A 21,109-nucleotide genomic window follows, 5' to 3' on the forward strand; every position below is an offset into this window, starting at 1 on the left:
GATGCCATGATCTTCGTTTTCTGATTGTTGAGCTTCAAGCCTATACTATTTAGAGGTCAATAAAAATCTAGTTAGGGAATCACTTAAATAATGATCTGTGAAATGATCTTTAAGAGAATAGAAGTGTTCTGTTGCAGTTGTTTAGTTACTAGATCTTGTCCAACTCTTTGTGACTCCATCGAAGCCTGCCAGGCTCCTCTGTCCAGGGGATTTCCCAGGTGAGAATGCTGGAGTGGGTTGCCATTTCCTGCTCCTGGGGATCTTCTGACCTAGGGATCGAACGTGTGTCTCTTACATTGGCAAGAGTGTGCTTTACCTCTGTGCAACCAGGGAAGCCCCCTTACGTGTTCAGGTGAGTTTAAAAAGTTAATGTGATGCTGAGAAAGCATGTTTACAATGTACTTTTATGTAGTAATTTTTAAAAGGCCTCCCCTCCCCTGGTATTTATCACTTTTCCTGCCTATCCCCTGTTGGTTTCTGAGAAAGAGTTTTAAATCTAAGGTTTCTCCTACCCGTTTCTCTTTAGTTCTGAGTGTAAATACTTGGTGTTCTTCAAGTTAAGAACTTCCTCTTAGAAATGAAAATAGAATTGGTTAAAAAGGAAAAAGTTAACATTTATAGAGAAAATGCGTTCCTTTCAAGTATGAGTGTGTCCCTGCTCCCTCACCGCATCGCTGCCTTCAGAGGGCCTGCGTGGAGTGGAGTAAACTGGCAGTGACTGCCTCAGAGCTCTGCATCTGACAGGGCACTTTGGTTTTCAGGAGCGGGGCCTGTCCTTGTTCACTCTGGGTGGTTTTATGTTTGGAGGCTGCAAGCCACGTCATCACCCTGACCAAAACGCAGCAACTGCATTGAACTGTTAGTTTACTTATTGCTGTAGTATCAATACTGAATAGGTTTTTATACTTTTGCTTTTGAAATTGTTTGATTATCAGCTATAATTTTTTGACAGTCATGGTGAATACTTAGCAGTCTTAGGGAAGTGACACTGCTAACATGGTTGTGCTGTGCACCAGCAACTATTTTACATAGCATTTACTTAATGTTAGATTTTATGCGTAATCTATAGATGATGTAAAGTATACTGGACGATGTTCATAGATTATGTGCAATTACTGTATGACAGTGAAAGTGTTAGCTTTTCAGTCGTGTCTGACTCTTTGTGACCCCATGGACTATAGCTGGCCAGGCTCCTCTGTCCATGGAATTCTCCAGGCAAGAATACTGAAGTGGGTAGTCATTTCCTTCTCCAGAGGATCTTCCCAACCCAGGGATTGAACCTGGGTCTCCTGCATTGCAGGCAGATTCTTTATCATCTGAGCCACCAGGAAAGCCCATAAATACTGTAAACCTGTTTATGATAGGGACTTGAGTGTCCATGGGAGAGGTGTGTGTCCTGGAACCAGTCCCCCTCAGATACTGAAGGATGAGTGTGTCTGGTAGTAGAATATAGAGGAGCAGCAATTCTCAAAGTCTTTGGTCTGAGGAACTCTTTTTACATTCTTGATTTCTTGAGGACCCCGAAGAGCTTTTGTGTATGTAGGGTATGTCTGTCTGTACTTAACTATCAGTTCAGTTCAGTCACTCAGTGGTGTCCAACTCTTTGCAACCCCATGGACTGCAGCACGCCAGGCCTCCCTGTCCATCACCAACTGCTGGAGTTTACTCAAACTCGTGTGCATTGAGTCAGTGATGCCATCCAACTGTTGTCATCATCCTCTGTTGTCCCCTTCTTCTCCTGCCTTCATTCTTTCCCAGCATGAGGGTCTTTGCACATGAGTCAGTTCTTTGCATCCCGTGGCCAAAGTATTGGCGTTTCAGCTTCAGCATCAGTCCTTCCAACAAATATTCAGGACTGATTTCCTTTAGGATGGACTGGTTGGATCTCCTTGCTGGACGTCCAAGGTACTCTTAAAAGTCTTTTTCCAGCACCGCAGTTTAAAAGCATCGATTCTTCAGTGCTCAGCTTTCTTTATGGTCCAACTCTCACATCCCTACATGACCACTGGAAAAACAATAGCTTTGACTAGACGAACCTTTGTTGGCGAAGTAACGTCTCTGCTTTTTAATATGCTGTCTAGGTTGGTCATAGCTTTTCTTTCAAGGAGTAAGTATCTTTTAATTTCATGGCTGCAGTCAGCATCTGCAGTGATTTTGCAGCCCAAGAAAATAGTCTGTCATTGTTTCCCCATCTCTTTGCCAGGAAGTGATGGGACCAGATGCCATGATCTTAGTTTTCTGAATGTTGACTTTTAAGCCAACTTTTTTCACTCTCCTCTTTCACTTTCATCAAGAGGCCCTTTAGTTCTTCACTTTCTGCCATAAGGGTGGTGTCATCTGCATATCTGAGGTTATTGATATTTCTCCTGGTAATCTTGATTCCAGCTTGTGCTTCCTCCAGCCCAGCGTTTCTCATGATGTACTCTGCATATAAGTTGAATAAGCAGGGTGACGGTATACAGCTTTGACGTACTCCTTTCCCAATTTGGAATCAGTCTCTTGTTCGATGTCCAGTTCTAACTGTTGCTTCTTGACATGTATACTGATTTCTCAGGAGTCAGGTAAGATGGTTTGGTATTCCCATCTCTTGAAGAATTTTCCAGTTTGTTGTGATCCACATAGTCAAAGACTTTGGCATAGTCAATAAAGCAGATGTTTATCTGTAACTCTCTTGCTTTTTCGATGCTGGCAATTTGATCTCTGGTTCCTCTGCCTTTTCTAAATCCAGCTTAAACATCTGGAAGTTCACAGTTCACATACTGTTGAAGCCTGGCTTGGAAAATTTTGAGCATGATTTTACTAGCATGTGAGATGAGTGCAGTTGTGAGGTAGTTTGAGCATTCTTTGGCATTGCCTTTCTTTGGGATTGGAATGAAAACTGACCTTTTCCAGTCCTGTGGCCAGTGCTGAGTTTTCCAAATTTGCTGGCATATTCAGTGCAGCACTTTCACAGCATCATCTTTTAGGATTTGAAATAGCTCAGATGGAATTCCATCACCTCCATTAGCTTTGTTTGTAGAGATGCTTCCTAAGGCCCACTTGACTTTGCATTCCAGGATGTCTGGCTCTAGGGTTGTGATCACATAATCGTGATTATCTGAGTCGTGAAGATCTTTTTTGTACAGTTCTTCTGTGTATTCTTGCCACCTCTTCTTAATATCTTCTGCTTCTGTTAGGTCCATACTTTCTGTCCTTTATTGTCCATTTCTGTCCTTTATTGCCTGTCTGTGCGTGAAAAATTCTCTTGTTAGCTCTCATTTTCTTGAAAATATCTCTAGTCTTTCCGGTTCTATTTTCCTCTGTTTCTTTGCATTGATCACTGAGGAAGGCTTTCTTATCTTTTTCCTTGCTATTCTTTGGAACTCTGCATTCAAATGGGTATATCTTTCCTTTTCTCCTTTGCCTTTCACTTCTCTTCATAGCTGTTTGTAAGGCCTCCTCAGACAACCATTTTGCCCTTTTGCATTTCTTTTTCTTGGTGATGGTCTTGATCACTGTCTCCTATACAGTGTCATGAACCTTCGTCCTTAGTTCTTCAGGCACTCTATCAGATCTAATTCCTTGAGTCTATTTGTTACTTCCACTGTATAATCGTAAGAGATTTGATTTAGAAGTCAAAGCTGAGAAACCCTTAAAATGTTCATAAAATTCATTTTAAAAGTAACAATACCAATTTCCTGTAACATTTTTAATGAAAAGTAATGTTTTTCTCTTCCAGCAATAATTAATGGGAAAGAGTGACATTGTTTTACATTTTTAAAACAAATATTTGGCTTAATAGATGATAGCTGGGCTCTCATATCTACTTCTGTATCCGATTTGTTGCAGTGTATTTTTTGAAATAACTGAAGTAAATGCAGCCTTCCTCAGTAGATAGAAAATGAGAGAGTTCTTCAATAGTTTTTCCAGGTAGTTGTCTGTATTCTTCTGTTACACATCAAAACTGGACAGGTGTTCTTTGAAGGTTAGTTGCAGTGTGGAATTCGAAGTCAGTGAACTTTTTGTGTTATGTTAAAACCATCAGTTGTCTTGCACTTTAAATGGATCTTTTATCCATGCATGATTCTGTAACATCATGAACAGGTCATTTTGAAAATAATGAATAGTGAGAAGATGAGTAATGCAGGTCTTCCAAAGGTAGACATATTTTGCAATAAAATTTCTTTTAAAAATCACACTTGGTAGTATTGCCACTGGCCATATCAGAAAAGTATTTGGTACTGGAAAGCTGTAAAGTTCCTTGTGGCAGATGATAGCCTTTCAAAATGCTAATTTTCTCATTAAAACTTCATCACTGGCAACTGATGTCATTTGAAGAAAAGATCTACTGAAGTCTGAATTACCATAGTTTGTCAGTTGTTCTTTTCAGTTGCAAATAGTGCTCATTTATTAGCAAAAGAAGTTGCTAGTTCAGCTTGTAACTGAAACAGCTTGTAACTGAAACAAGTACTTTACCTTGAGACAACCAGCAAAAGCCTTTCATGTGTATTTCCTGTTTATTTATTAATATTTTATTTTATATATTTATTGGACATGCAGCATGTGGGATCTTAGTTCCCCAACCAGGGATTGAACCCATGCTCCCTCCATTGGGAGCTTAGAGTCTCAACCACTGAACCACCAGGGAAGTCCCTATTTCCTCTTTAAAAAAAAAGAAAAAGACTTAAGGGTCAGAATGTAATAAAATCGATCATTTTTCTTGTACTTGTTACCAAGGACATTCAGAGTGCCACTGCTAGATTATACTAAGGGGCCAGAAGGTTTATCCACTCATTCTCTCTGTGCTGTTTGTACAAATGTCAATGCAGAGGAAAAAGGCTTAGTATTATTACAGGCTTAGTATTAAAAAAAGTCTTAGTATTATTGTGGCTGTGGTTTTGACCTCATAGAGGCCCTGAAAGGGTCTCAGAATCCGCAGATCACATTTTGAGAACCATACTATTAGGGTTTATGTTTAAAATTGCTGTTGCTCTTATAAAATTTGCTGTGTAAATTAATTTCTTCATAAGTTACCCCTGGACTTTCCAATAAATTGCTTTTCCCCCTGATCTTTGTATACCATACAAATTTATAATGTAAAAGACTGTTTTTATGTAAATTATGATTAGTTCAAGTGCCATTTAGATTATAATTTATTATCTTTTGAGAATGCCTTAATAGCAATAAATATGTAATACAAAGATTAAACTAGGGTCAGTGGTTCACACACATGTTTTCAGTTTGAGGATTCAGTTCTTCAGTTTACATTGAAAAGAAAACAGCTTTGTTATGGAAAGTTCCCATATAACCAGAGTAGACACTGAAGTATAGTGAACTCTCACTTAAAGTTCCATGTATCAGTCGCCTCACAGACAGTTGTTTGATTTATGCTCCATTCACTTCCTTGTTACCCTTCCCCCTCCAAATGTTTTGAGTCAAATTCCAGACATCGATCACATCATTTCATTCTTAAATAATAATTCAGAATGCATCTTTTAAAAATAAAGGTTATAACTTAAGAGAAAAAAGCCATTGTATCTTAGTTTCTCCTAAAAGTAATATACTAACAACTTATTAGTCTTAGTAGAAATGTTCTTAACCTCTTTGACTTTCTTTGGTATTGGTGTCTTTTCCATTTAGAGGCACCTGGATTTTCATTGTGATTATGCTACTAGACATGGCAGAAAAACCAAACATGGAGTAGAAGCTTTGAAATTATTTAAACATTTGGGTTTTTTCCAGGATGAAGAGACTCGGCACAGCCTTGAGTGCATCCAGGCCAATCAGATCTTTCCCAGGAAGCAGCTGATCCGGGAGGATGAGAATCTTCAGGTGATTTCAGGCCACTTTTGATTGTGAACCAAGTATTAAGCATCATAGTAACAATGTAGCAGAACCAGTGGATTGAAGTAATGCACTGCATATAGAAATACATATTAGAGAAATGTATTTTTTCCCTAAACCACACACATGATAGAAACTTATGCTGGAAAACATCTCTTTTAGAAAGACTTTCCCACTGAGGTGTGGTCATCTCTGTGTCATTCCTTTAACTAGGTTTTTTGAATCTTGTGGGTGTAAACCATCCTCTTTAGGTCCCGTACCCATTTATGTACTGTCTTGAGTGACAGTGTTTATAGTCCATTCACCTGACCTGTGTTTAAAGACTTTGCTTTACTACTTCAGGACTCTGAAGGGTTTCTTCTTCCACTTTGAAGGTTCCTTTTCTTGAACTTCATGGAGAAAGCACAGAGTATGTGGGTCGTGCTGAGGATGCCATCATCGCCCTTTCTAATTACAGACTTCACATCAAGTTCAAGGAGTCTCTTGTTAATGTAAGTGCTATCAGCTGTTCTTCCACTAAAGTAGATGGAGACAGGAAGTAAAAAAACAAGTTTCTCACAAGAGGAGTGTTATATAGAGTTTAGCATGAAAACATTGTGTACTCTGCTTTTTTCTCAATTTAAGCACTGGGGAAACTACATTAGCAAGGAGCTCTTATGCTTGATTTAAAATGATACATGTAGTTGTCAGCTGAGGTGTCCATTGTTTAGTAACACTGCATGATTTCCAGTTGGTAATGCTGTATCATTAAGATTTGTAATGGTGCAGAAACTGTGTAGGCTTTTATCTCTCAATTTTTAGTAGTTACCGACTGTCTCAGTTGAGAGAATTTCCTAGACCTTAATGTCAGATGCTAACAGAGTTTTGTCGAGAAAGTACAGTGGTGATAGCAAACGTCCTTTTCCAGCAACGTGGGGAGATGACTCTACATGTGGACATCACCAAAGGGTCAATACCAAAATTGGATTGATCATATTCTTTGTAGCCGAAGATGAAGAAGCTCTGTACAGTCAACAAAAACAAGACTTGGAGCTGACTGTGGCTCAAATCATGAGATCCTTATTGCAAAATTCAGTCTTAAACTGAAGAAAGTAGGGAAAACCACTAGGCCATTCAGATATGTGTTAAGTCACTTCAGTCATGTCCGACTCTGAGCATCCCTATGGTCTGTAGCCCAGCAGGCTCCTCTGTCGAGGGGATTTCTCCAGGCATGATTACCATTTGCCATTTCCTTCTCCAGGGCATCTTCCCAACCCAGGGATCGAACCTGCATCTTTTACTTCTCCTGCATTGGCAGGCAGGTTCTTTACCACTAGCACCACCTCCTAAATCAAATCCCTTATGATTATCCAGTGGAGGTGATGAATACTATAGACAGAGGTTTATAACATTGTACAGGAGGCAGTGACCAAAACCACCCCAAAGAAAAAGAAATGTAAGGTGGAAAAGTGGTTGTCTGAAGAAGCTTTACAAACAGCTGAGGAAAGAAGAGAAGCAAAAAGCAAAGGAGAAAGGGAAAGATTTACCTAACTGAATGAAGAGTTCCAGAGAATAGCAAGGAGACACAGGACCTACTTAAATGAACAATACAAAGAGGTAGAGGGAAACAACAGAATGGGAAAGACGCATGATCTCTTCAGGAAAATTGGAGATATCAAGGGAACACTTCATGCGAAGATGGGCATGATAAAGGACAGAAATGGTAAGAACCTAACAGAAGCAGAAGAGATTAAGAAGAGGTGGCAAGAAGACACAAAAGAACTATAAAAAAAAGTTCTTAATCACCCAGATAACCACAATGGTGTGGTCACATCACCTGGAGCCAGACAACCTGGAGTATGAAGTCAAGTGGGCCTTAGGAAGCATCACTATGAACAAAGCTAGTGGAGGTGATGGAATTCCAGCTGAGTTGTTTAAAATCCTAAAAGATGATGCAGTTAAAGTGCTGCACTCAGCATGTCAGCAAATTTGGAAAACTCAGCAATGGCCACAGGACTGGAAAAGCTCAATTTTCATTCCAGTCCCAAAGAAGGGCTATGCCAAAGAATGTTCAGACTGTCGTACAGTTGTGCTCATTTTGCATGCTGGTAAGGTTATGCTCAAAATCCTTCAAGCTAGGCTTCAGTGCATGAACTGAGAACTTCTAGATATACAAGTTGGGTTTAGAAAAGGCAGAGAACCAGAGGTCAAATTGTCAACATTTCTTGAATAATAGAGAAAGCAGGGCTTCCCTGGTGGCTCAGTCGGTGAAGAGTCCACCTGCAATGTGGGCGACCTGGGTTCAATTCCTGGGTTGGCAAGATTGCCTGGAAGAGGGCATGGCAACCCACTCCAGTATTCATGCCTGGGGAATCCCCATGGACAGAGGAACCTGGCAGGCTACAGTCCGTGGAGTTGCAAAGAGTTGGACATGACTGAGCGACTAAGCACACAGAGAAAACAAGGGAATTCTAGAAAAACATCTGCTTCATTGACTATGCTAAAACCTTTGACTGTGGGGATCACAACAAACTGGAAAATTCTTAGAGATGTGCCTACCAGACTACCATAACCTGTCTCCTGAGAAACCTGTCTATGGGTTAAGAAACAACAGTTAGAACCCTACATGGACCAGCTTACAGGTTCAAACTTGGGACAGGAGTATGATAAGTCTGTATATTATCACCCTGTTCATTCAGCTTGTATGCAGAGTAATCATGCGAAATGCCAAGGTGGGTGAATCACAAGCTGGAGTCAAGATTGCCAAGAGAAATATTAACAGTCTCAGAAATGCAGATGATACCACTCTAATGGCAGAAAGCGAAGAGGAACTGAAGAGCCTCTTGATGAGGGTGGAAAAACTGGTTTAAAACTCAGCACTCAATAAGATCATGGCATCATGTCCCATCATTTCATGGCAAACAGAAGGGGAAAAAGTGGAAACAGTGACAAATTTTATTTTCCTGGGTTCTAAAATCACCGTGGATGGTGACTGCAGCCATGAAATTAAAAGACACTTGCTCGTTCCTTGCAAGGAAATGTATGACAAACCTAAGTAGTATATTAAAAAGTGGAAACATCACTTTTCCAACAAAGGTCTGTATAGTGAAAGCCATAGCTTTTCTGGTAGTCACGTATGGATGTGAGAGTAGGACCATAAAGAAGGCTAAGCACTGAAGATTTGATGCTTTCGAATTGTGTAGGAGAAGATTCTTGAGAGTCCCTTCGACTGCAAGGAGATCAAAACAGTCCATCCTAAAGGAAGTCAACCCTTAATATTCATTGGAAGGACTGATGCTGAAGTACTTTCGCCACCTGATGGCAAAGAGCTGACTCATTGAAAAAGACCCTGATGCTGGGAAAGATTGAAAGCAAAAGGACAAGAGGGCAGTAGAGCATGAGATGGTGAGATAGTATCACCTACTCCTTGAACATGAATTTGAGCAAACTCCAGGAGATAGTGTAGGACAGGAAAGCCTGGCTTGCTGTAGTCCATAGGGTCTCAAAAGAGTTGGACCCAACGTAGCTTCTGAACAGCAATGTCAAATGACAAGATGTACTTCGAGTTCAGTGCAGGCTTCTGTTACAGGATGAAGTGACTCTCATGGCTTTTTAGTGGTATAAGTATAGATGTTAAATGTTTATTTGTATAATATACTGAGTATTGCTGAAGAGAGGGAAAACTCTCAACATTTGAGTGCATTTACCCTTTTCAATTAAAAGGATATTCTCAGTGAACTGGGTTTTCCAGCACTATTGCCATCCTTAATATTTTTCAGTAAACTTGTCTTTCAGCACAAAAATGCCAAAGTTCATGTATTTTAACCAAACGAATGCCACCTTCTTTGCTCACTGAACAGTGTTGTGGCTGTTTGCGCTTTGGTTCTACCACAAAGAAGTGTACTATGACGTCTTATAAAAGCTCAGGACTGGTCCCTTCATTCAGATAGTGTGTTTGGGAGCTCATTTTGGTATTCTTAGAAAGTTGTTTTACTCAACCATCTAAAAGTTACCCAATTCCTTCATCATATTTTCTCCTTGTCAAGACTCAAGTGGCTGACATTTTCTTTGTGGTTGGCATTTATCGTTTTAGTGTTTATTACTGTTCTGTGCAGTTAAGCATTTACATCTAGGAGTCGCTGTGGCCTGAATTCCTTCTGGCCTATAGATTTGGGCTATGATCATAGCTCTTGTCTTAGTTTTCTGTCTATCAGCTAAAAGTACACACTGGATTCATCAAGGCAAGAGGCATATTGTGCTTTTATACCATGTACCACTGTTCAGAAGGGTCCGTTTGGAATTGAGTGGCCCTGATAAGAGGGGACAGGATGGAATCTCCTATAACATCCCAGCAACCAGACCCTACTAGGTACTGTGAAAATAATGACAGCAATATTTAGTAGAATTACCCAATTTAATTTTGTGTTTACATGTCTAGAATTGGTGAGATTTAATTTCATGCTGTCCTGTCTCTCAGCTTTTTGGTTTATGGCCAAGTATTTCAGAGACTGTTTTTAGATCTGTTGGGGTAAAGGATCTTTTGGAGAGAAAGCATAGATTGGAGCATGTCATTCACCAACCTACAGACCTTCAATTTTTCTTGATTCCTTCTAAAATGAAATTACTTAGTATGGCGTCACCCTAAATGGTGTGGTCCTTGGTCCTTTACAGCTTTTCTGCTTCCCTCTCTTTCCCCTTCGCATTAGTAAAACCACCCTCTTTGGACTCTCAGACATGCCTTATATCTCTGATTGCTCTCTTCTCCTACCCAAGGAAATTTTCTTCATCTGTCACAACCCAGTTCAGGTGATAATCTTCTTCTGTGAAGCCTTTCTCATTCCCATTCCCTCCCTGACAGTTTATTACCCTCTCTTCTGGCTTTTTCTGTGTCTTGAACACAGTTGGACAATTTTTACCAGATATGTTGTAGTTTTTTGTTTGTTCATCTTTGTATCTTTAGAATCCAGTGTGTTTACTTGTGCCATGGTATTCAGTAAATATTAAGTGATTTGATGTTAATAATGGGTTTGAAATAGACCATTTTAAAATCCTCTCTGGGTTTAAAGCTCATTTTAAATCTTACTTCCTTGTAAATAAGCCTGCATCATCTTTTTCCTCTAACAGTAGCTGTATGAGTAGGTTGTTTGCTGGAATTGTTGGTCCCCCAACTATGATTGAGATACAGTGCTTAAGAAAACTTACCCTTGTTTTTAACTTGTGACCCATTTCTTCACCGAAAAGTGTTTTCCATTTAGCATGATAACCCTCTAAGGCACAGAGTCTGCCTGTCACTTTTTTAAAAGCCCAAGATAATGGCTTTGCACTGAAAAATGGTTGTGCAAAAGTATTTTGTAGTTGCAGTGATTTTAAGTAATTCAGATTGGGAGAGACTAGGACTTCTTTATACAAATAAGTTAATCACATCACAGTTAGTGCTAGGCTTCTAAAACCTGTGATTACTCCAGGAAACCATGGCTCCTCTTATTCTGGTCCTCCCTCAGCAGATGGGTATTTCAGTAAAATCTGTGATATTAAGAGCCCCCTCCCCTAAAAGTTACTATATCTAAATCAAAGGTATATCAACCATCAAAACTAAGATATGTCAGTATGTATTGTGGCGTGCTCCAATTTGCATCATTTTGTATGTTTTCAAATGAACACATTTAACTCTTAAATGACTTACACCATCAAGCTTTAAATAGCTGTCTTGGTATCATATATTCTCTTAATCTCACAGCACATTGAAGTACATCGTTACTGTAATGAACATATATTAAGTTTCCAGTTTCTAGGGTAAAGAACCTCTGTAGTATAGTTCCATTGTAGCATTTAAGGTATGAATTGCTCCTATTCTGTGCTTTTCCCAAACTGTATTTTTACATATGTATAGGTATATGTATAGGTATATTTCTTTGCTCAGCTAATTTACAAACAAGTAAGTGTTCAAGTGAAGATAATGAAATTTTAAAATGATTTTTGTTGTGTAATTCACTAGACCACCTCTCAGTCTGCTGCTTCTGAAATCCCAGTAAGTAGCATGAGAATTGTAGGCGGTTGTTGCACCTGTGCTTGGAACAAACTGGTTTTGAGTGTCAGATGCTCACCTTGCAAATCAGCAAAGTGTGTCCTCTCTGCATGAGTCCTTTCCCCATACTAGAGAAAGTTCTAGTGGTTTTGTACATGAGGACAATTTGTGGAGTGGGGTAGAGACCCATAGCGCCATGAGCAGATGGAACTGTGACCTTCAAAAAATGTAAACTGAATTTCAGCCAGAAGTAAAGACAACATTAGTATTTAAAAGGACATTAAAACTCCCATTTCTAGACTGGTCTGTTAATGGTTCTTAGGAACAAGCTAGAAGTATACCTGGAAACACCTTCCTTAGCATTTCCCACATTTTTTTATTTACATTGCCTAACTGTTGTACTTTGAAAATCTTTGTTACTCTCCAAGTATCAGAAGGAGGTTATTGTTAACGATGCCCTTTGGCCTTAGCATTCATAAATCAGAGGAGGCTTCTGAAAACCCGTGTCGGAAGAGTATGTTGTAAGTACCAGAAATGAGCAATAAAGAATTTGAGTCTTTAACCTGTGACCATTTTCTTCTGACTGGTTTTTAAATCGTTAGAACCCAGATAATCCACAGTGTGTTATATAGATTTTAGGTTATTTTTACTCTGTTACTACCATGTTTATTTGCCATGTGTATGCAAGGTTAGTACTTCCCCATTCAGTCTATAAAAAGGGCTTTTGTTATTAAAAAGTATACATTATCCCACTTTTAAATTCTGGTGCTTAGTAATTCACACATATACAGACCCAGAATGAATTATGGTAAATCCACTAGGAAATAACGTAAAATTCCCTCTGGAACGGGTACTGCGACTCTCTTATACTTACGCATGTCTATTATGTTCTTAAACTGCCGCTGTCCTGCTCTTTTGGATTGATGCTCTCATGAGTTTTGGTGTATGTAATACAACTTTTGACCTTTAGAGGAATTGATTAACAGCACTGGAGTATGTTTGATGTATTTTAAGCATGAGTTTGGTGGGTTTTATAAGGAGGAAAGCACTGTAATGGGAGAGAGAATTGCCTGGCAAGTAGAAGGCAGAGAAGAAAGGAGCAAAATGAGGATGAGTTGTTGCAAAGCACTGAATCATTGGGTTAGAGAGGATATGATTGTAACTTCAGATTTCGTAGAATTGCCTCTGTAGAATCTTGGTTAACATTCTGTTTTCCTCTTAAGATCCCTGGTGAAGAGGCTGCTTAATAGTGAAAGAAAAACTAAAGTAGTGCTCAGACGGAAGGGAAGGGCATCTTAGAGGAAGAACGGAGCACCATGTATGTTGGAAGGACCCTGAGCTGGAAGGCAGTCATGGATTCTGGTCCTGACTCTGCCACTCGCTTCAGTGGAGTGTCTTAACCTTCCTGAGCTACAGAATGGTCTGCCTCATGAACCTGTGTTTCTTTGCTTTGGGGTATGTCTAGTGACAGAAATGGTAAGGATCCTCCTCATATGTGATGAAAGTTGAGAAACCTGAATCAGTGGACTTGCCTTTAAAGAAGTAGAGAAGCTTATTTTATATTTTGGTTGGCTCTATGAAGAGGAAAAGCTAGCTAGCTCTGCCTTTTTCAAAGGGAAGGCAATCTCAAGGGTTGGGTATTTGCATTGAAGAGTAACATTGAGATGAAAGGGGAAGAAAACAGGGAGCTGTTCGTTTGATACAAAATCAAGTGTTTCTCTTTTATGTCCTTGTTCTTGCTGCATATTAAACTTCCTTGCATGTGATAATCTGCATGATTATTAAAATCTGTTTTCTGTATCTATGACTTGAATACACATGATTGTTTCTTGTGATTTGCTAGGATCTGTATACTAGCAACCAGTATTTTTATTCTTCTCTCTTAAGTGTGCAGTGTTAAAATACCTGAAAAATTGTATATTGGAAGCATGTAGGTAGCAGTTGTTTTGCATGCTCTGAGATGTTGCATCTTTGTATTTTAGAAGTCTGAACCTAAGCTCTTGGGCTCTAGTCCAAATAGTAGGGATGGAAAACTTTTATTCTTTGTAGCAGAACAGCACAGGCTGGTCCCTCCAGCGTCTGGTAATAATGTTAGTTGGTTTTCAGGTTTCCTAGCTATAAGGTAGGGTGTTGGAGGGGGCATGGAGCAAGTGATTGCTGTGAGAGCCTGTGGATTTGTAAAGCTCACTCTCACTCCACCCCAGGCTCTTCCCATTCCCTGTGCCCGGGCCTTCCTAAGCTGGGACCACCAGAAAGCAAAGGCTGGTGGCATGTGGAAAGGTTAGAGGATTGTGCAAGGAAGTCAGTAAGCAGGCAGAATTTTGGTTGATAAAGTTTTAGAAAATTGAAATTAGAACTCAGGCCTCTGAATTGCCAGTCTGGCACCTCTTTTTGTTTTTGGGGGAGTATTGGGGGAGAATGGGGACTGTAGGTTTAAAAAACAAAAAACCTAGCATACGTCTGTTATAGGATGCCCAGAGGACTGGCCTGAGGAGAAATCAGTGTCCCCTTGTGATCTGTTAATCTCCTATTACCCCTTCACAGTTTATCCCTACTGATATGTTGTTGCTGTTTTTCCTTCTTAGATGTACAAGTCTTAAAAGAGTTTTTAACTGCATCAGCTCCGGTTTCTCACAGCACCTTGGGGTAAAGGACTTAAAAACAGAGGGCCAAATGTCCTTTTTCTTTCTCTGAACACAGGCAGGAATTCTTAGTCTTTCTCTTCTGGCCCTATTATAAGGGAATTTTGTAGATAAATCTAGAAGGCTTTACTCCTGAGGTAGAACTCTCAGCCATTACCTGAGTAACAGTATTTTGTTTTCTTCTCTTTTTTAATCCCTGCCCTAGTTTCTTTTTGTTTGTTCGACATGTCCATCATAAGGGCTTCTTTTCGATCTCCACATCCTTGTTCTGAGAGTTCCCAGCTGATTCTGGCAACTTCGTGGTGGGGCAGGGTTTGCCGGAAGCCTGTTTCTGAAACGGGCTCAGCCAGCAGCAGGGCCGCCCCGTGCAGGCAGCGCTCTCTTGTTTCTGTCTGTGCTGAAGGAGACTGCCTCCTCCTCATGCAAAACATGAATTGCTGGAATGTTCCTTGCACCTCCCAGAGCCACATTTTGATTGGGCTTGATACAGCGTAAAAAGATCCTTTTTCAATGAGTGAGAGTATCCACTACAGTTTTTATCAGGTTCTCTTTAGAAGTATTGGAAATTTTTGAGGTCAAGGGTTGAGTCAGGAAAAGTTGAGGGACAGAAGGAGGATTCTAACGACAACTTGAGGATTTATCACCCTCTTCAGATGCTTTCCCTCCTATCTGCCTCCCTTCTCTGATCCACCTCCGCTGTCATACTGATTTTGTTTCAGTATCAGATGACCAGATTGGCAGGGAGAGAACCATCCCAGCTTACTTACACCTTGAGCCCTACTTGGCAAACAGGGCTCCTCAGCTTGTTTTTTGAAACACATTAAACCTAGCCGATTAGGCCACTGTGAGAGCTGTCCCTCCTCTTCTGCTGAGCAGAGAGGCTGACCACCAGCTCCGTCTGCTGTCTTGGGTTTTCTGTGCTACCACAGGCAGTTCAGACTTACAGTCTTTCTCATGTTGCTGCTTTGCTGACACAAAGGCCCAGGCCCACCTTGTCATTTGGGATAGGCGACAAGTATAGTCCAACTAGTATCTTGATGTGCAGCTCTTTTTTGTCAGCAGGACAGGATTAACTGTTCTGGTTCCCTTCAGCTTCTGTGTCACCGCAAATCACAGCTAGCTCTAGCATTGTAAAGTAGTACTTTGAGCGAGGAGATTGTAAGTTTGTTGCCAGAGAGATGACACATTTCTGTATTTCCTTGTTCTTCTAGATGTGGTGCCTCCTCTTCGTTTGTTGTCCTTGTGCTGTGACTTGACTTGAGGGCATTGATTAGAGACTGAGGAAGGGAAGCCTAAATCACCCAGTAAATCACTTGAGTGCTGTTGATTCAGATGAATATGCAGTTCTGTGCTTCTTTCTCCTGTAGAGCTCTCTAATCACTCTTGCTGGACACTGCAAGGGCAATGCCTTTTTGACTAAGGGAACTTCATCTTTTTTTAATTGCAGATTCCATTGCAGCTTATAGAAAGTGTTGAATGCCGAGATATTTTTCAGCTTCATTTGACTTGCAAAGACTGCAAAGTTATCAGGTATGTGACGTGTTTATGCTGTTGTTTAGTGTGGAAAATACTTTTTAAAGGGTGGATTCATGATTTGATAACAAAAACTGCTTTTGAGGGTCAGCCTAGTTAGGAACATTTTCTGAGTAGGTAGTCCCTGGAATGTTTTACCTTCAGGCTACTTTGCTACTGGAAGATAACATTTTCTTTTTTACTTGGATATAACTGTAAATTTGCAGAGTAAGTTCAAACATGAACACAGTAAAGAGCCCCAGTGCTTTTGGCAGTTGACCCCTTTTGCATTATTGTGTGTGAGAAGTTCTTGTTCTGAGCAATTTGAAAGTAAGTCATGTAATCATGGCTCTTGGCCCCAAAATACTTCCGTGTGCTTTCTTAAGAATAGGGGTCTTTTCTTACATAAGCACAGTGCTGTTGTCGGCCTCACAGTTTCACACTCGTGGCACTTTCACCCAGTCTGCTACACATGCTCTGACTCTGTCAGCCGACCAAATACTGCCTTCTATAGTACTGCCCTACCCCATTCAGAACAGGGTTCAGTCAGGGTCACATGTGTATTTAGTTGCCGTGATTCTGCAGCTTTCTTTAATCTGGAATGTTTTCCATCACCTTTATCTTTCTCACATTAGCACTTTGAAGAAAACAATCTTTTATTATAATAGAATGCTTTTATGTCCAGTGTTTCCTCAGGAATGAGTTGAGATTGTACATTTTCAGCTGGAATACTGTACACGTGAGGTCAGGATATTGTATGACAGCTGGAGGTAAACAATGCCCACCTGTTCCTTACTAGTGATGTTAGTTTTGATCATTCTTTCAAGGAATCACCCACTTTGTGTGTAATTTTTGTGTTTTCTCTATTGCAACTGATAGCAGTCTGGGAGGTACTTAGACTCTACAGATGTCCTGCTGCTCATCAGATTTCTTCAGTGTTGGCTTTATCTGATCTAATCTTCATTATAATGGTTGAAAAGGGATGACTGAAATGCATTTTAAATTTAGTAGTTCTCCCAGTTTTTAGCTCCTCTAGTTTTTGTTTTATTTTTATGACCTATTCTAGAGTGCCAGTAAACATTGTGTGTTGATAAGTCACTCTAGTTGGGATGAGAGAGGTTTAAGTGACCTCCTTGTTTGTTTGTTTTTTCAAATTTTTATTGGAGTACAGTTGATTCCTCCTTGGTTTTAAGGTAAATATTTAAGTTGCTTTTTAGCCATTGAGATTTGGCTTGCTTTTGATAGATACTGGTTATAACTTACAGTTTAAAAAGCTTGTGTATTAATTACTCAGTTTTAAATACTGCATTTGAAAAGATTAAGTATTTTTCATACTGTTTTAATTATTTTAATCTCCTAGTTATATATATGCACTGAAAATTGCACTTGATAATAGAATTGTTTTGGTCTCTATACGGTCACAGCTGAGTTTCAGTGTAATGTATCTTATTTTCAATATAAAGTTGCTGATTTATTCTAATTGCTAAGTAGATTAATTTTGAAATTATTCCCTAATTGGCTAAAAGTAGTACTGTGAACTGTTTCTGAGTTTGGCGTGATATGTTATAACAAAACAAAAACTGAACATGTTTCTTGAGAGGGACAACCATAAAGCTTTGGTGGGAGAAGTGGAATGAAACCCCGTTCCTGGAAGAGGGACTGCTATTTTACTTCAATAAATTTTCACTAATCAGTCCCAGAAGAGATTTTATTATTCTTAAACGTTTTCCACATGTCTAGCTTTCTTCTTGACTTTTGCATCATTGACTAAAATTTGTTGGATGTGTTTTTTCAAATTATAAATCATAAACATTAGACCACCTCTATACTAATGCCTTTTGACTGTAATTATCATTTCCCTGTGAGTAGGCACTCTTGAAATGGTGGATTCCCTTAGGTCTCATTGTCAGCTGTCTTCTGATTACATTTGTACTTATTTGGCTTCACAAAGGTGTCAGTTCTCAACCTTTGAGCAGTGTCAAGAGTGGCTTAAGAGACTGAACAATGCAATCCGACCACCTGCTAAAATAGAAGATCTCTTCTCATTTGCATACCATGCTTGGTGCATGGAGGTCTACGCCAGTGAAAAAGAGCAACACGGAGACCTGTGCAGGCCAGGTAGGCCTTTCTAAATGTACAAATGGTGGCTTTACAGAATTACTGCTTGAGACACCCTTAACATGAAATGAGACTCCTAAAATTGATGTATTAATCAGTGTACTTTTTATGGAGCACCTAGCATGTGCTCATCATTCTTCTAAACTCATTCTAAGATGTTTTCTACTTTTCACAGGGAAGACTTGACATCACAATTTACTGAGCCTGACTCAAAATACTGAGGGTATGGGTGTTATGGGCTTCCCTGGTGGCTCAGAGGTTAGAGCATCTGCCTCCAATGCGGGAGACCCGGGTTCGATCCCTGGGTTGGGAAGATCCCCTGGAGAAGGAAACGGTAACCCACTCCAGTATTCTTGCCTGGAGAATCCCATGGACAGACTGGTAGGCTACAGTCCACGGGGTCGCAAAGAGTCTGACACGACTGAGCGACGGAACGGAACGGAATGGGTGTTATGGAAACCCATGGAAGGGAGCCATGAGTGTTGTATACATGTTTGTGAAGACTTCATGTTAGAAGTGGCATTTGAGTAGGCTTTGAAGATTGGAAAACTGTCATTGATAATAGAATGGGGAAAAGAATTTTAGAGCAAGTAGCATTAACAACGGAGAAGGCAATGGCAAGCCACTCCAGTATTCTTGCCTAGAAAATCCCATGGACAGAGGAGCCTGGTAGGCTGCAGTCCATGGGGTCGCTACGAGTCAGACATGACTGAGCGACTTCACTTTCACTTTTCACTTTCACACATTGGGGAAGGAAATGGCAACCCACTCCGGTGTTCTTGCCTGGAGAATCCCAGGGACGGGGGAAGCCTGGTGGGCTTCCGTCTATGGGGTCACACAGAGTCGGACACGACTGAAGTGACTTAGCAGCAGCAGCAGCAGCAGCATTAACAAAGGTAGAGGTGTGACGTTAGGCCACAGAATAATGGATTACAAGGTGACCTTTTGCTGTCTTTGAATTTTCAGCTACGAAAGGTCATCTGGGAGTCTGGATTCCAGACTTCTGACTCCTTTCGAAGTCTTTGTCATACTCACCATGTTTCTCTCTCAAAAATGGCTCTCACCAAGTTCATGTCGTTTCTCTGTGTGTAATTTTCTATAAATTGTGTGTTGCCATAATAGAAGTTTGCTGATCTAGCACTGAGTCTTAAAAGGTATGTTCAGCTTGAAAACAATGACTTGAATTGCTAAGCTGTGAAATGATGTGAGCTTCCTTCTAATACAGTTTACTTTAGAGATTTTTTTCCTTTAAACCTCAATTTTCAAACCTGAACCTTCAATCTTAACATTCCTGCTCTGGGTTGTGTTAAACATGGGAGGCTAATCTAACTAAGCTTGTATCCTTTTGTTTCTTGGCTCATTTACTGATTAAAGCTTTCGGTTCATATGTTTAATTAAATCATAGCAAACATAGACATGTTTTTAAAGGTTCTTTACTATATAGTTTTCTTTGACCCTCATGACCTTATCAAACGGTCAGAGTAGCCTGGTGTTTCTGTTTTGGGAGCCAAAGAAATGAAGACTCAGAGGCAAAGCCTATTGCACAGTCCCACTCAATGAAACTATGAGCCATGCCTTGTAGGGCCACCAAAGACAAATGGGTCATGGTGGAGAGTTCTGACAAAACGTGGTCTACTGGAGAAGGGAATGGCAAACCACTTTGGTATTCTTGCCTTGAGAACCCCATGGACAGTATGAAAAGGCAAAAAGATGTGATACTGAAAGGTGAACTCCCCGAGTTGGTAGGTGCCTGATATGCTACTGGAGAAGAGTAGAGAAGTAGTTCCAGAAAGAATGAAGAGGCTGAGCCAGAGTGAAAACAGCGCCCAGTTGTGCATGTGACTGCTGATGGAAGTCAAGTCTGATGCTATGAAGAACTGTGTTACATAGGAACCTGGAATGTCAGGTCCATGAATCAAGATAAATTGGAAGTGGTCAAACAGGAGATTTCAATAGTGAACATCGATATTTCAGGATTCAGTGAACTAAGATGGACTGGAATGGGTGAATTTAATTCAGGTGACCATTATATGTACTACTGTGGGTAAGAATCCCTTAGAAGAAATGGAGCAATCCTCATAGTCAAAGAGAGTCTGAAATGCAGTACTTGGGTGCAATCTCAAAACGACAGAATGATTGATCTCTGTTTCCAAGGCACCATTGAATATCACAGTAATCCAAGTCTGTGCCCCGACCACTAATGCCAAAGCAGCTGAAGGTGAACGGTTCTGTGAAGACCTACAAGACCTTCTACAACTGACACCAAAAAGAGATGTCCTTTTCATCATCGGGGACTGAAATGCAAAAGTAGGAAGTCAGGAGCTGCCTGGAGTAACAGGCAGGTTTGGCCTTGAGGTACAAAATGAAGCAGGTAAAAGGCTAACAGTTTTGCCAAGAGAATGCACTGGTCATAGCAAACACCCTCTTCCAACAACACAAGAGAAGACTCTACACATGGACATCATCAGATGGTCAATACCGAAATCAGATTTATTTTATTTTTTGTAGCCAAAGATGGAGAAGCTCTATACAATCAGCAAAAGCAATACCAGGAGCTGACTGTGGCTCAGATCATGAACTCCTTATTGCAAAATTCAGACTTTAAATTGAAGAAAGTAGAGAAAACCACTAAACCATTCAGTTCAGTTCAGTCGCTCAGTCGTGTCCGACTCTTTGCGACCCCATGAATCACAGCACGCCAGGCCTCCCTGTGCATCACCAACTCCCGGAGTTCACTCAAACTCATGTGCATCGAGTCGGTGATGCCATCCATCCATCTCATTCTCTGTTGTCCCCATCTCCTCCCGCCCCCAATCCCTCCCAGCATCAGAGTCTTTTCCTGTGAGTCAACTCTTCGCATGAGGTGGCCAAAGTATTGGAGTTTCAGCTTTAGCATCAGTCCCTCCAATGAACACCCAGGATTGATCTCCTTTAGAATGGTCTGGTTGGATCTCCTTACAGTCCAAGGGACTCTCAAGAGTCTTCTCCAGCACCACAGTTCAAAAGCATC

At 40.4% G+C, this 21,109-nt stretch overlaps 1 protein-coding gene across 12 annotated transcripts in view; it reads left to right on the forward strand.

Annotated features, from left to right (window-relative positions):
* Nucleotides 1-21,109, forward strand: part of MTMR3 (myotubularin related protein 3) — a 135,119-nt gene that overhangs the window by 76,795 nt on the left and 37,215 nt on the right. For 7 of the 12 annotated variants that reach the window (XM_055405311.2, XM_055405310.2, XM_055405317.2 and 4 more), the window contains 5 exons: nucleotides 5,722-5,811; nucleotides 6,198-6,314; nucleotides 11,798-11,830; nucleotides 15,917-15,999; nucleotides 17,933-18,099. In XM_055405311.2, coding sequence (XP_055261286.1) covers nucleotides 5,722-5,811; nucleotides 6,198-6,314; nucleotides 11,798-11,830; nucleotides 15,917-15,999; nucleotides 17,933-18,099 — 490 coding nt within the window. Of the gene's footprint in view, nucleotides 1-5,721; nucleotides 5,812-6,197; nucleotides 6,315-11,797; nucleotides 11,831-15,916; nucleotides 16,000-17,932; nucleotides 18,100-21,109 lie in introns of those variants that run through there. The other 5 variants (XM_055405319.2, XM_055405315.2, XM_055405320.2 and 2 more) reach the window with 2 other exon arrangements.

Source organism: Moschus berezovskii, chromosome 19 (assembly GCF_049115385.1).
Source record: "Moschus berezovskii isolate FMDL1 chromosome 19, NW_MosBer_1.0, whole genome shotgun sequence".
Classification (NCBI taxonomy): domain Eukaryota; kingdom Metazoa; phylum Chordata; class Mammalia; order Artiodactyla; family Moschidae; genus Moschus; species Moschus berezovskii.